General features: G+C 30.2%; 1 protein-coding gene across 3 annotated transcripts in view; it reads right to left on the bottom strand.

Moving 5' to 3' along the window:
- Window positions 1-15,979, bottom strand: part of LOC140446797 (microfibril-associated glycoprotein 4-like) — a 76,221-nt gene that overhangs the window by 20,506 nt on the left and 39,736 nt on the right. Inside the window, exons 1-2 of one of the 3 annotated variants that reach the window (XM_072539386.1) lie at window positions 13,355-13,461; window positions 3,991-4,120 (exon numbers count right to left, since the gene is read on the bottom strand). The exons of 1 other annotated variant lie outside the window; for it this stretch is intronic. In XM_072539386.1, coding sequence (XP_072395487.1) covers window positions 3,991-4,120; window positions 13,355-13,417 — 193 coding nt within the window. In that variant the 5' untranslated portion in view covers window positions 13,418-13,461. Of the gene's footprint in view, window positions 1-3,990; window positions 4,121-13,354; window positions 13,462-15,979 lie in introns of those variants that run through there. One more of the 3 variants, XM_072539388.1, reaches the window with a different exon arrangement.

The following is a 15,979-nucleotide window of genomic DNA, read 5'->3' as shown; positions in this document are numbered from 1 at the left end:
CAATGGTCAGTTTAGTATTACTACAAAACCATATAACCGAGAATTTCAATATGCAGCATGATACATTTGTGGCAGCCTTTAATATTCAAAAGACCTTCGATACTATTCCAAAGAATGTAATATTACAAAAACTTATCGAAAATAACATCACAGACAATATTTACACGTTCATAGATAACTTTTTAAATCATCGTAAATTTAAAGTTGCAATAAACGGTAATGAGTCAAATTTTCTCGAACAACTCAATGGTGTACCTCAAGGCTCTGTTTAAAGTCCAACTCTGTTTAACTTAGCAATTAATGACATCTCAAAAGAAGTTCGTCAACCGGTAAAAGCTCTTCTGTACGCAGATAATCTACTTATTTACTGTAGTGTAGCAAGCAAATCCAGTATATCAAACCTTATTTAAAATGCTGTAAACAACGTATGTTTGTGGTCCACACAACGAGGCATCAAACTTTATAGCTCAAAATCTACGATACTAAGATTTACCAACATCAAAATTGTTCAAAACCCGGAAATATATCTAAACGATGTTCATTTACCTACAGAAGTTAAACTGGAAAATACACTTAAAAAATCTCAAGGATAACTGTGCTGGTAAACTAAACATATTGAAAACACGTGCATATCATCAATGCGGAGCTGAAGAAAATCTGTTATTGAGAATCTATAGAGCTCTATTCGCTCTAAATTAGATTATAGATACATGCTCCACATGACCGCCTTTAATACTTATCTTAGATCTCTAAATTTAATAGAAACGACCTCCTTACGTATATGTCTAGATGTAGAAGTTTTGGAACCTCCTCTTTTCATACAACGTTAGCTTTTACTTTCTTATTATTTCACTAGAGTTTTCGTCAATCCAAAAAAACCCAGTAATTAAGCTTATTAACATCCACCACGTTCTTGAAAATAAAAACAGATCTATTTACCCCCTTCCACAATTAGTAAATCCTTTGCTAGCAGCTATAGACCTGAATATAACTACCCCCATCAGTACTTCCAATATTCCTCCATGGACCAAAAAGCTACCTGCTTTCAATACTAGTCTAACTCGAATTAAAAAACAAGACACTTCTAACCACCTTCTTAGACAATTATTTTATTAAGCAATAAATGCAAAACAGTACAATCAAGTTCTTTATACTGACGCATCTAAAAATGAAAAGAATACTGGCTGTGCTGTCTGTACCGAAAACATAACCTTAGCTCTACACTGACTACCAATCACTTGTAGTATTCACACTGCAAAATTATATGATATTCTTAAAGCTCTTGAAAGAAATTCTCCTAATACGAAATCTTTAGCTATATGCACCGATTCTCTTTCTTAAATTCAGTCCATTGCCAACATATACTCGTTAAATCCGATAGTCCAAAAAATTCAACACATCTGTCATCAAAACCACAGCTGAGGAACATCAATAACCATATTTTGGACCCCAACTCATGCAAGGATCACTGGAAATGAGTCTGCAGATATTGCAGCAAGAAAAGGAAGTTGTTCTGAACTACGCCTAGAAAAAATTCAACTTCATCAAGATCTAGCAGGAACCATAAAACAAAACACTCGTAAAACATGGCAAAATCATTGAAATGGACGAAACACAAAACTGCACATAATCAACTCCACTGAATACTCATCTAAGATACCTACAATTACTAGGAGGGACAAACTTATCATTCGAAAACTCCGAATAGGACACACTTGCTTTACTACTGATAAATGCCTTATAGTAGAACACTTACTCGTTGAGTGCAGTTATTATAGACTAGCGCATAATATAAACGGTAACCTGAAACAGATACTTAGTTCGCCAAATGTGTACGGTGCTTTAATTGACTTTTTAAAAGATTGCAGATTATACTATCGTATATAACAAATATGGTAACATTGTTCGTTCAAAAAAAAACAACAAAGTTTGTAACACCATATTTTTTCAAATTTAATGTAACTTTGTGTTTATCTTATACAATCTAATAATGTAATATGTATAATGTTATACTCCAGACATTTTTTTCCCGTGTCAATGGCCATATATGTCGAGACACGTTAATTTGAATAAAAAAAAAATACTTTCTCGTCCCTGAAAATGCTGTCTTTTGCCACTGGTCTACTCTTTTATTATGTTTAAGACTAATATGAGCTTTTAGCTACGTAAATACTATACTAAACTGCTAAGTTGTTAAATTAGATAACAGTATTTTTAATTTTTGGATACAGGGATTTACGTTAAGAGAATGTTCTTCACTTAAAATTTGAGTGTAAAAACGAGTTAGAATTTCTAGACTTAGATTCAACCGCTGGTAAAGGCGGAAAATTGGAGGTGGATAAAATAGAAAAACTATTGTTTACAGATATACCAGAATCAGACATTTCACAATATTCTTTTGCCTCAATAAAGAAAATATTTTGTACAACCATAATATTCTTAATTTTACGTTGTTTTTCATAATGAGGACATTTTCTTGAAATGGAAACGTGGTCATTTGTTTTACAATATAATCTAATCTAATCTAATCTAGTAACTCTCCAATATTTTTACATTGCCTAGAAATGTGACCATAGCGTAGACATCTAAAGCACTGTGTAACTGCTAAAAAACCGCTCTACCGAAAAATATACTCTATTTTTTAAAATATAATTAGGTAAGGTGTTCCCTTCAAAAGTTACAATAATGGTTTTTTTGAGGACATACTGTATATTACCATCCTTTTCTATTCTACGATGTGTACGTTTAACATCAACTACTGTTGAAGATGTTATATTATCTAAAATATATTTCGTATCGTATTGAGTATCGATATCTTTTATCAATCCCTTAATTTCTAATAAATGATTTGGTATAAACGCTACAAGATCATTTTCTGATAAAAGAGGATTGTTTACTAAAGCATTGGCACCAGAACATGTTTTTAGACTAACTTTTATTCCATTTTTCCAACATATCTAATTTGATTAATATTCTTAACATTTAGTTTTTTGTGTAAGACATCTCCCACAAATAAGGGATGAAGACGGCCGGTATTTTCAATATTTTTTCGTTCGATAAAAACAAAAATATTCAAATTATACTTATCTCCATTCCTTAGGTTAAAACCTTTAGGTGTTTTGTTTTGCTCATAAATATCCTTTTCGTTATCACTAATGAGCTGACAACTGGTTTCAGCTGTTGCTTCAGAACTTAAAGTGGTATCCATGTCTTGTATGATGACCGATAAATAATTTTCTGTTTTATTTTATTTTTAAAATAGTTTATTTTTAAAAAAAAAAGGTAATACTATTTGTAAAAATTCAAAATATTTGACTCATTTTGCAATTTTCTAAGCAACAAATAAAGATAGAAACATTTATAAACGCTATTTTAAAGGTTTTTATATTACTTACTTTACTTACTTTAAGTTTTTTCTCTTAAATTTGCTTCAAATGCAAATTACCATTTTTTGATCTTACTTTGTCCACAAAATCGACTGCAGGAAACATATTATACGTTCTTGTTATAGACGTCCATAGTACTCAAAACAACTGTCGTTTGCCTGGCCGGACGAGTGTCACGAAAAAAAGGCAAAGTTATCTGGACTATTATGCAAAAAAATCTAATGGGAACATATTTGTGAACAAACGCGAGCTGTTTGCCTTATTTAGTTTTATAGAAATTGTTTTTTAAACTTGGTGAGTGTGTGCGATATTCAATTCTCTAATGCAACCAAAAAATATATCTACTATCTTCTCCATACTGTTTATATCTATCATCATCCAAAACTCTTATTTTATTCATTTATATACAAATAAAAGGTAAGGAAATATAAAGTTTTGAAAAGAGTATGAGCTTTAATTACTCGCATTCAGTTGCACCAATAATAATGTCTTAAATACAAAAATATGTACCTATAAAAAATATAAAAATAAGAGAAATACAGAAATAAATAAAAAAATAAAAAATATATAAAAATTCGTTTTTAGAAAATAACTATTCCTTTACCTATATTAATTTCTTCAGGTTGCTGATACATAAATCTTCCCAGGTTATCATTCCACGCTGTAGTTCTACCTTCTACTTTAACGTCTAAGAGTTTTGTAAATTTAACATTAACAGGATCTGCAGGTAATGGCTGAAACAATGTTATATACACCTATGACAAATCAAAAGATGAAAAAGGGAAGTATTTTTAAAGTGTGTAAACAATTTTAATTCCTAGCTGAGCGCTTTCCGCTAACAAAAACATCTTTAGAGCTATACGACAATAGAACAATGGTTTAAATAATAAAATTTTAATTTAACAATGATTCACTAACGTCAAATATTTAATTATCCTACTAGAGGAAATGTAGGAACATTACAGAAAAATGTTGGTTTTGTTAGAATAGATAGAATAAAAAAGGGGCAGAATTTCAGCATTCATGAATTGTGGGCAAACGATGGAACAGCAGCTGCATATTTTGCTGCCACTATGACACAGAAGCGCTTCCATATCCTGTGTGAAGTATTCGTTTTAAGGATGCAAACCAGACCAGAAAGGAGAGCTGTTGATAATTTAGCTCCTATAAGAAAGCTATTGGAAAATAAATGTTCTCAATATTATACTTCAGGGTCATACGTCATAATCGACGAGATGTTAAAAGGTTTTCGTTAAGTGCCGTTTTCGTCAATATATAGCATATATTGACGAAATATATGCTATATATTTCGAAAACAACTAACCCACATAGTTCAATTTTATAAGGTCATTATTGATTTTATACTTATTTTATTTTATACTTATACTTATTTGTCTGCCGAACGTGGTTTGAATTAGCTGTATGGTTTACATTTTGTAATTAGACAATTTGTAATATAAAGTAAAAGAATATATTTAAATATACCTGAAAATAGCATTTTTATGCTGACTGTAATTTTTTTTACAAAGTAAGAAAAAATCTCTACACTGGACATATGTCGTAACGTAACTTAACTGGACCTATCTTGGGTTAAAAACTATTATATTTAAATAATTTTTTAGGAATAACATGTCGACTAAAGCTACTTTGACCTTTAGTCAATTTTTAACATATCATTTATTATGATACTATGCACAGCAAAATTAAAAAAAAAAATAATTTTGGAGAGACTTTGATACATGTCAGGTTTTATTATAAATTTCAATTCAGCAATTTTTCGATAATTTAAAAATCTTAAGTTCTTAATACCATTGTTAAAAAAGAAACTAGCCTGGGCCTGCTATGCAATAAAATCTGTTTCGAAGGAAATTAATTTAGCATCTTCCAAAATAACATATTTTTCTTTAAACGGGTCTCATCTCCGATATGGTCTTTCTTTTTGGGGTTTCAGTACGGATATTATTTTTAAATTACAAACAAAGAGTAATACGGTATCTTTTTGGACTTAGTAGAATAACACATTGCAGAAGCTACTTTAAAAGCAGGGGATTTTAACTTTTCCCTCTTTATATATTTCAGAAACTGTTTGCTTAATTCGTAACTCTACCATTTCTTGATATGATAATTGTAAGAACTACAGATAATGTGTTAAAAACCAGATGGTTCAGAAAACCTATGTGTAGTAATAGATTTATAAGCTATTACAACAAGATGAAAATGAACCTTATAACAGGATTAAAGGAACGTGTTTGAAGGCTTTCCCATCCAGATTATTTACAAGAAGATATTCAGTTGTTGAAAACTATTTTAATTGAGAACTCTTATGCTCCAGATATGCTACATAGGATGCTTTTTTTCCAATACTGTTAATATAATTAACTTAACACCATTTTTTGCTAAATCTCGGAACATTATATCTAACAATCAGAACATCTATTATATCATTCACTACCTTATATACCATCAGTAACACCTAAATTAGTACAAATACTAAAGGTTATTGACAATATTAAAGTAGCAACAAAGAACATCAAAACTATTTGATCTTTATATTCTAAAACTGAATACTCTATAGATAAATTAGATAAAACAAATGTAGTATACAGAATTGGTTGTACTCAGTGTGAAGCTGTGTATGTTGGTGAGACCGGAATAAATCTGTCAACTCGTATTATTTCCCACAAAAGTGATTGTAAAATAAAAAAACCATCTTGTTCTTTAGCAGAGCATGTAATCGAAAAAGACCATATTATAGATTTTGATAATTAAAATTTTGTGTAATAAAAGTAATAAATTCAAAAGGACCATTTTAGAAATGATTTGTATTAGCAGGAGTGATAATAATTTAAACAAAAGATCGGAAGTTCAAAATCTAATCAAAATTTATAAATACGTTATTTCTATATAGTTTATTTATAAAACCAACCAGTAAATATCCCATTCTTAATTTTAATTTTCCATATACTTGTTACATTTTTTCAGCTATCTGTTAATAATAAATAAATCTTTTTATTATTATTAAATGAAAAAGAATATTTAACAAAATTTTTATTTTGGCAATATAATTATCAAAAATAAATACTATTACATAGTTGGCATCTATACAGCGTTCCACGTTAAGAAAATAACATTAGGCTTATGGAGATCAGTGTTGCCAAAACTCTCAGGCATGCGGTTTACTAGATTGTCGATATATTTTTCGAATTTCCATTTTCAATTAACATTTAACTGTAAAGTCAGAATAACAACTGAAGAACCACAAAGCCTTATTATCATTATGTAGTCTCAGAGAACGACATAAAATCGCTGACATACGTACACCGTATTATTTTAAGTTGCAATTTTAGTAATTAGATATATGCATTCCAAGCGGTCCGTTTATTTGCTTTTTAATCTTTAAGCCGGCAAAGTACATGATTTAAATAAGCACTATTTTCTACTGATTTCTATGATTCATGATATATAATATTCTTAACGAAAAACAAATAAACTGTCGTTACTATAATTAAAATAAGATAAAATAAAATTATCTTTTGTAAATACTATTTATTTAATTAAAATCATTTTCCCTATTTTTCAGCTCCTGTTTCGAATGGGCACTTTTGGTCAATTTCGTTAAAAAACATTAATTTAATTCATGTATGTGAAAACGAAAGTATAAATTATACAACCCTGAATCGTGCTTGTGTTCATCGTGGCATCGTTGCGCTTCTATCGTCCATAAGAAATACATGGCCCTATCTCCGCCACGTTAATTTCTTAACTTGGAACGCTCTTAGCACGTTAATCGCCCAAATGACGCGAAAAATATCCCATCTCCAGGCCCAACTTAGTTTTTCTAGTAAATCATTAGGTTTTTACCTCGGATATGATGTACTGGCTGTTATAAAGCGCTAGGTTAAAAAAGTTCTCTAAAAATGTATTTTGAAAATGACACCCTATTTATGGGTTTCAGATCCTCTGACAACCGAGCGCCGCGAAACCCGAGTATCGGTTTTCATTTTTTTTTGAGTTCTAACAAGTCTGTGTGACATGACTGGCCTTTTGGCTTTGCCAGTGCCATTAACTTAGGAAAAAAAAACAAGTCTGTGTGTGCTAAAATTGCAGTTGTTTTGTTTAGTCTAAAATCCATTTGTTTGTAATAAGGTTGGTTGTGAATTATAAAAAATTGTATTGTGTTTTGTGTCGTAATAAAATGGAAAAAAGTTACGAAAAGGAGCAAGAGAGACTTTTGAAATTGTGAAATGAGTTATTATCAGACGAAGAACAAGAGACTTTAGACTTCATAGATAATTCTTCAGATGATTATTTGCCCAGTAATTCATCATCAGATGTTGAGTCTGATGAAATTGCATTAAATTTAGAAGCCAGGAAGAAAAAATTAGAAAAAGGTAATTATTATGTGAAACATATCACCAAAAACTTATTAACTTATGTTACTTTTTGTTGTGTTGTTTACGGCTTAAGGATTAAATATTTGTATGTTTAGTTCTAGTTAACCATTTTTAAATCTAAATAAAACGTTTTAATGTGTTATAGTTAAAAACTATATTTCAACCTTCAGGATTTTTTGAACTAAAACATAATCACTTTTAGGTTCCCTATAAAAGCAAAGATTTCTATTGATGAGCTTCCGCCTAACACCTCAATACCTTCAGTTTCCACCACTTACTGCGAAACAGCTATAACCACTGCAAGGTCTATTGTATTACACTCCAATATATCTTCAAGTACTGATTCTAATGATTTTTTAGAAGAAATAAATCCGAGAAAAAAAAACTAAAAGGCAAATATAACTTTATTGCTATATAAATAGGTAATTATAAAGTAAATTATATAATGGTAAATATATACTTAACCCTTAACTACCATGGCCAAAAATAGTAACATTTGTTCCATGGCAGGGTCAAATTTGACCGCCCATTGTTTTTTGTATCAAAAATATTCTTTTTTTAACTTGTTTTATTTTAAATTATTTTGTTTACAGCTACTTTTACATTTATATAAAAATAAACGAATTTGGTTAATTAGATATAACTTTATTTAAAAAAAAACTTTTGTATTCAGTCAAATTAACATAGCTATGCACTTTCTCGAATTATAAGAAAAATAATAACAATGTGCAGTTTTTTTATATCCAATGGTGAAATCTAGGTATCATAACTCCTAACTAATATAAAAAAAATCGATTTAGATTTCGTATCTCAAAAATGACAAGCATGATTTTACCTTAATTTTCAACACAGCTTATGCATAACGTCTGTATGCGGGAATGATTTTTGCAAATAAAATCTCGACATTTATCGCACGATGAGCTTTCTTTCTTTTGGTTTTTGGAATATGGATATATTTTACACCTTCCCCTCTTTTTTCGTCGTTGTGGCTCTGGATTTGCGGCAGGCATTGGTTCCTGAAGTTCAGAAACTTTAAAAATGGTACTACGAATTTCTCTCGGTAAACAAGTTTGCTGTCTCTACGAGCTAAATGGGCCTTAATAAGTTCTTGACCTAAAGTGGTTAGAAACAATCTTCTTTCCATTATTTGATTTTGCTGAACTCTATTAAAAATTAAGTTAGCATTTAATCCTCCAATGTCCAAAATGCGAAACCATATTACTTGAGGCCATCTACGAGTTCTTCTGCCAGTTTTATAGCATGCACATTCCTTATCCAATGAATCCACCCCACCTTTTGTCTCGTAAAAATTTATAATCTCTGGCTTTCCATTAACCATTGTATTGGAATGATGCATAGTTGACACTAACAACACTGCACGATTTTTCTTAGGAACAAAAGATACAAGGCTCTCGCTTCCTGTAAAACCAAATAAGGCAGAATTAGGTGTCCTGTTTTTTTGGGGTTGAAATTCAGCAGGAACCTATCTTTTATTCCTTTTTAGAGTTCCAACGTATGAAATTTTATGGCTTCTCAGTTCTTTTATGAGCTCAATGGACGAAAACCAATTATTTGCTGTTATGTTTCTATTTGTACCAAAAATTGGTGGAATAAGTGTCAAAACATCTAGAGTGGGGATGGGTAACTTTTTTGGATTTGCTCTGCGTGTATCTTTTCCAGTATATATAAAACCATTTAGCAAATAATGTGTCTTAGAGTCTACTAAACACTGCATTTTCAGACCGTATTTGTCTGGCTTATTTTTGAGATACATCCTGAATTGGCACCTTCCTCTAAATGCAATAAGCATTTCATATATTGTGAGATATTCACCACAGCTATAATTGGACTGGCAATTAATTATAAACATATTAAAAATATTGGATATAGCTGCCAGTTTATCTCCGTGCGCAATACGTTCTTGTCTAGTAGCTGGGTCGCAAATAAAGACCTTAAATCTTCATTATTGGATTTAAATACGCCAGCTAAATATAATAAGCCTAAGAAGGCCTTTAATTCAATTATGTCAAGATGATTGGTATATTGACACGATAAATTGTGTAAATTATATTTAGAAGCCATATTAGTTATTCGTTCATTGGTTTTCTCAAGAATTTCTTGCAATATATCGTGGCTAATAATACATTCCCAAGCATCAAGTTTCTCTGGCATACTAGCTCGAGCTTTTCCAATAACACCAGGTAAATGACTAATTAAATTATGCTTACGTGTACGAGAAAAGGTGGTAGAAGTTTTAGACCACTTGTACCTATTTTTGCCATAAAACACATCCCTTTAGTCAGCTATATCACTTTCTTCACCCGAATATTCACTACCAGTTTTGGAATTATTAATTTGCCAATTTTTTTCGTCATCATCGTCCCATTCCTCTTCACTGTCTGTTTCGTGATCACTGTGTTCAATAGCCTGGTCTAAAAACTCACTGTCACTATCTAGTCCATTGTCCATAATTTTTTGTCCCTCCTCTTCAAGTTTTTTTCTGTGTCAGACGACGTTTATTGCGACTACACCCCGGCATTTCAAATTACTCGTTAATTGCACTAGAAACACTTATACCATCAGCGGGTCAAAATTAACCCTATGCGTGCCTAACTCTGCAGTAGCAACAGATAAACTAACGGAATTTTCGTAGATCGATAAATCACCTACTGGTCGAAGATTAGCAGAAAGCGCGCAATGCTCAATCTATGTTTCGGTAGCGAATCTTGGCATTAAAAACGCGGGGGGCCAATTTTGATCCAGCCATGGTACTTAAGGGTTAAAATTCATATTTCATAAGTTAATGATTATTTATAAATATTATATATAACATATTAAATATTTTCTTTGATTTATATGAGTATAAATCCGCAATAGAAAATATGCCTCTAAAAAGTCGATTACAAAATTCTTTTATGACATAGACATTGAAACTATAAATTATAGTTATATTATGAATAAATATATAAATTATAAAAACGTTTTATTATAAAAAGTTCTTTTTTATACAAATGTAATTATTTTGTCCTTTGTCCAGCCGATCAGTCAGTTACAGTTAATTGCTTTTTAGATAATGTAATCCAAACAATGTTGAAATAACTACGCCTATCCTAGGGATAAGTCATTCTGATGCGCAGCCTGCTACTTCTAGAGGGCCAAAGGTCCCGATAATTCTAAAAAAGCAATGTCAGTCTTGTGTTAATGAAGTCATCGAGGAAGTTATAGCTCAGATTTTTCCCATGCAGATTGAAAATGAAAATGATGAAGAGCTTTTACAAGATGAACTTCACCGGTTTCCTCCGAATGGTTCCCATTTTAAAAATTTCAATTTTGATGTAGATCATGTCGGTATTATAACACAGATAGCTGAGAGTTTTATTACAAAGGCACCATATGATTTTTTCAAGATATATCTCAGTGATGAACTTCTGGATTTGATTAAAGTAGAGACCAATAGATATGCTCAACAAACCAAAAATAAACCTATGGCAGTTTTCTCGCGATTACAGAGATAGAAAGATACTAACAGGGATGAAATTACCACATTCTTTGAAATTGTAATGTATATGGGTCTAGCAAGGGTTCCAAAAATGACGGATTACTGGTCTAAGAAACCATTATATAGCAATCGTGTTTCGTGTAAAATGACAAGAAACCGATTCGAATTCATTCTCAGAATGCTACATTTCAACGATAATAAAACGGTTGATAAAAATAACCGTTTGGGAAAACTAAACCCTTTATTAGAAAACTTGACAAATAAATTCAAAGAGGTCTATATTCCGGAGAAATCTGTCTGCACAAATGAAACACTGGTACCCTTCAGAGGGAGATTGTCATTCAGACAATATATCACAAATAAGAGGTTTAAATTCGGAATAAAACTGTATAAATTCTGTTGTATAGACGGCTATACATACGATATCAAAATATACTATGGACAAGATAAAAATTCAGAACAACCTGCTACAGTTTTGACTCTTTTATCACTTATATCGCCACTTTTAGGTCACGGACGCATTTAATATACAGATAATTACTATATAGTGTCGCATTCGCGCATGAACTACAAAAGCGTAAAACGCATCTTGTCGGTACTTTAAGAAAAAGTAGAAAAAACAATCCAAAGAATGTAGAGACCCAAAAATTAAATAAAGGAGAAATTTACGCAAGGGAAAGTAATACAGAGGTAGTTGTTTTAAATTACAGGATAAACGTGATATTCTTTGTCTCGGCACTACTTATATTGGCACAACCACATATACGATGAGGAACAGACATATAAAAGTCATCTCTTATAATTGACTATAATTCATGTAAGTCATTCATAGATCTATCTGATCAGTTGAAATTATATTCTTCTCTTTTGCGTAAAGGGATCAAGTGGTATAGAAAACTTGCATTTGAAGTATTACTTGGCTCAGCAGTAGTAAACGCTTTTATAATATATAAAACGGTGACAAAGGCCAAAATATCAATTACGGGTCATGTATTTTTGACGTTCACCATTATTTTGTATAATTAATAAAAACTGTTTGTATTATTTGATTAAAATAAAAATGTTTTTCAATCAATCCTTATAATTTTTTTGAAAAATCTTGAATGATAGTAAACACATAAAAATTGCCGAGCTCATTCACTAGTATTACCTGCCAGGCCCCTCTCTAAAAACTTTCATATAGATAAATGTGTTTCGAAGCACGGCAGTTGGGTTACAGGCTTTTATGTTAACGCTAGTAGTGAAGGTTGCCCTATGGGTGTCAGGGCGTGTACGACCACAGGATCTGAAACCCAAATGTCGGGTGTCGTGGCGATTAACGTGCTAGGATATTGAGGATTATTTGTAATTGGTCGCTATTCTAACTTTAATAAGTCATCAAAATTCAATTGTTTTTTGTTTAAATCAGTTTTTCAAAGTTATGTTTCAAAAATATAAGAGAAGAGAAGTTTCTTTAGCTTTTAAAAATAATTGTAAACACAATTGAAAGCTTGAGGTAAAGAATAGTTACTTAATATACTTAATAGCCTCTCTTTATTGACTCCAACACATCCAAACATATTTACATATTTTTTCCAAACGTGTCACAAATACTTCTTTATTTCTTACTTTTATAAATATATATATATATATATATATATATATATATATATATATATATATATATATATATGTATATATAATAATAATAATAATGTTTATTGATTTCAATATACAAGAAAAAAGTATAATTAGTAGTTTTTTTTACATACATTTTCATTTTACATTTGTCACTCAAAAATAAAAAAAAAAACATTTACTCATTACCCTTTATTTTGATCATTATTAATTAGTCAGATCGAAAAGTGTATGCACAAACATACGATCTAGACTTAACACATACTATTTAAATATAGATTTTACCATATTTATTGAATTAAGAGTATTAATATATATTTTATACATATTGGGCAAGTGATTAAATATTTTAGATTTAAATATTTTATATTACGAATATATATATATATATATATATATATATATATATATATATATATAAACCAATAGAAAATTATTGACAGAATATAAAAACTTACCGTTTCGCTCAGAGCAATTTTCAAATTGCCGCACAACAATAGCACAATTACTAACGAGTTCATGGTAATTTATTAAAATAAACAATAAAATCAAATAATTTCACTATTTATAAGTTTGATAACACAGGAAAAGAATATCACAATTTAACATTACTATCTGTATAACACCCACCAACACAAATTTCTGGGTTTGTTTATCTTGCCAAATAACTATGCGGGATTTTTTTATTTTTTTAATGTAACAAACAAGTTTATTTTATCAAGCGAGAGCAGGAGTAAATACCACAACGGATACTTAGGAGATAAATTTTTGTAAAGTAAAAAGGAAATATTTTAAAAGGCAAATTAGTATAATTGCATACCAGTACTTTAAAAAATATTACTGTGACTAAATATTTACAAAATTTTTGTTAGCCCTTAACTGGAAAGGTCACAGTTTTGATCCACAAGCAGAAAGGTCTAATTAATAAAACATTCAATAATATTGTTCTGAAGCTATTTTCTTGTGGCATTTTAAAGTAATTCCTATTTTATTGGGAATAAGCCACAATTGAAGGTTAAAGTAAGTTTATTGACGTTTCAATTTCCACTTCGGAAATGGTTCTCAAAATACATACATAAAATAAATTAAACAATATTTTTTTTGTTACTGGTTGAAAAATTATTCTAATAATTTAATTTTATCTGACTCATTTATATTGACAATTCAGACATACCTTATACATTTTAAAGTAGACGACTTTAAAATGATATTGCCATAATTGATGAGTTGCGTTCCTGAGACGACTTTATTGTAAAATAGTTCATTCGATTACATGAAATCAACTTTAACTTGAGAATATAAATATGTCACAAAAAATCATATTATGTAATTTGTTTTTAAAAACACAACCACATGCCATGATGACAGTAAAATTCTCTTGTGAGTGATTTCATAGTAAATTATGAGGAAAAACCTGGAAAAAAACCTCATAATACCATCCCGACATGGTAAGTATTTGGTCTTACATTTAGTTTACTTTCAATAAACAACAAATGCTGATTTTATAAGTCTGTTATTGAAAAAATATAAATGTTATATCCTTGATCTGTTACTGATTTACTAATAATGGTATTTTCCTTTTATAAACTTACTCTTTTAATCTGGGTAACCAGATCCCACTACATTTTGCCGAGGAATTTGCGACACAATTGGTCTTATTTAGCATAGTTAGAGCCGCTTCTTTGAATTTTGTCTTTTTTCCCACCATTTCTTTTAGAAATTTGAATATTCCATTGAACCCTATGTTTATTATCCCATGCGTGTTTACATATTTGAGATCTATTAAATTCTCTATTTTTAATATAAGATTGATGTTTACTTATTCTAACATTTAATGGCCTTGATGTTTCACCTAAATAAAACTGATCGCATTCACAAGGTATTTTATAAATGCAATCTGTCCTGTATTCTTCATTGTTAGCTTTAGTTGTACACAAAATAAATCTCGATGTGTTTGTTGTTTTGAATGTTGTTAAAATACTGAATTTATTTCCTATCCTTTTAAGTTTTTCTGATAATCCATTTATGTATGGTTTTGATATTTTCCTCGTATTATTCCTTGTGTATGCTGTAGGATAGCTTTCTAAGTTGTTCTGTTCTATTCGGTCGATTGTTAAAAATTCCTTATTTATAAACGATAAGGAATAATCATCTTTTAATAAAACAAAAGTTAAAAAATGTCATTTCTCCAAGAACGAATTTTCGTTAGAACAATCAATTTTGGCTCTATCGTAAAGGGATTTAATGATTCCCTTTTTAATAATAATATTGTGATTTAATTTATTTAAATATCAGTTGGTGTGTGTTGATACACATGGGTCTCATATCCAGTATCGTTCTTAGAGATTAAAACATCCAGGAAAGGCAGTGTCTTATTATATTCCTGTTTCATGGTAAATGTTATTGTTTCTTCTCTATCATTTATATCATTCAGGAATGTGTCCAACAACTGATCCATGAGGCCATATTGAGAATACATCACCTACATATCTCCACCATACTGTGGGTTTTAAATTTTGTTTAGAAATAATATTTGTTTTAAAATCTTCCATACATATATCGGCTAATAATGGAAATAAACTAGAGCCCATTGCTAGACCAAAATTTTGTTTATAGAATTTATTATTTATTTGTATTATCAGTACATAATGGCAATAACTTTAATATACATGATATGTTTAGTCTTGTTCTAGTTGCCAATGGGGGCTATGATGTATCATTTACGTAAATAATTACATACTAGTGTAAAATTCAGAAAACTTACATCAGATTACAGTTCTCAAAACATAGTGTGTAAAAACGGTACGATGTATCATACCCTGCGTTGCTATGCGTAAAATGACCAAGCCACAGCAGAAAATTACATAAAACGTTATTTTCGGTTCTGTCATATCCTGAAGATCTGTCAGATAATTCAAATTAACCTAACTTTTGGCTTCTTGTTTGTTTTTGAAAAAATGGATTTTGTAAATTTTGTTATTACTCAATGAATTGAATGATGTGACAGAAAGAAATTATGTAAATGTAGAGCAACTTCAGTTACGGGACACCAGTAACCCATTTGAAATAGATAACCAGCTCTA

Source organism: Diabrotica undecimpunctata, chromosome 7 (genome assembly GCF_040954645.1).
Source record: "Diabrotica undecimpunctata isolate CICGRU chromosome 7, icDiaUnde3, whole genome shotgun sequence".
Classification (NCBI taxonomy): Eukaryota; Metazoa; Arthropoda; class Insecta; order Coleoptera; family Chrysomelidae; genus Diabrotica; species Diabrotica undecimpunctata.
Note: the sequence above shows the minus strand (reverse complement) of the source record. Positions and strands in the feature narration are given on the sequence as shown.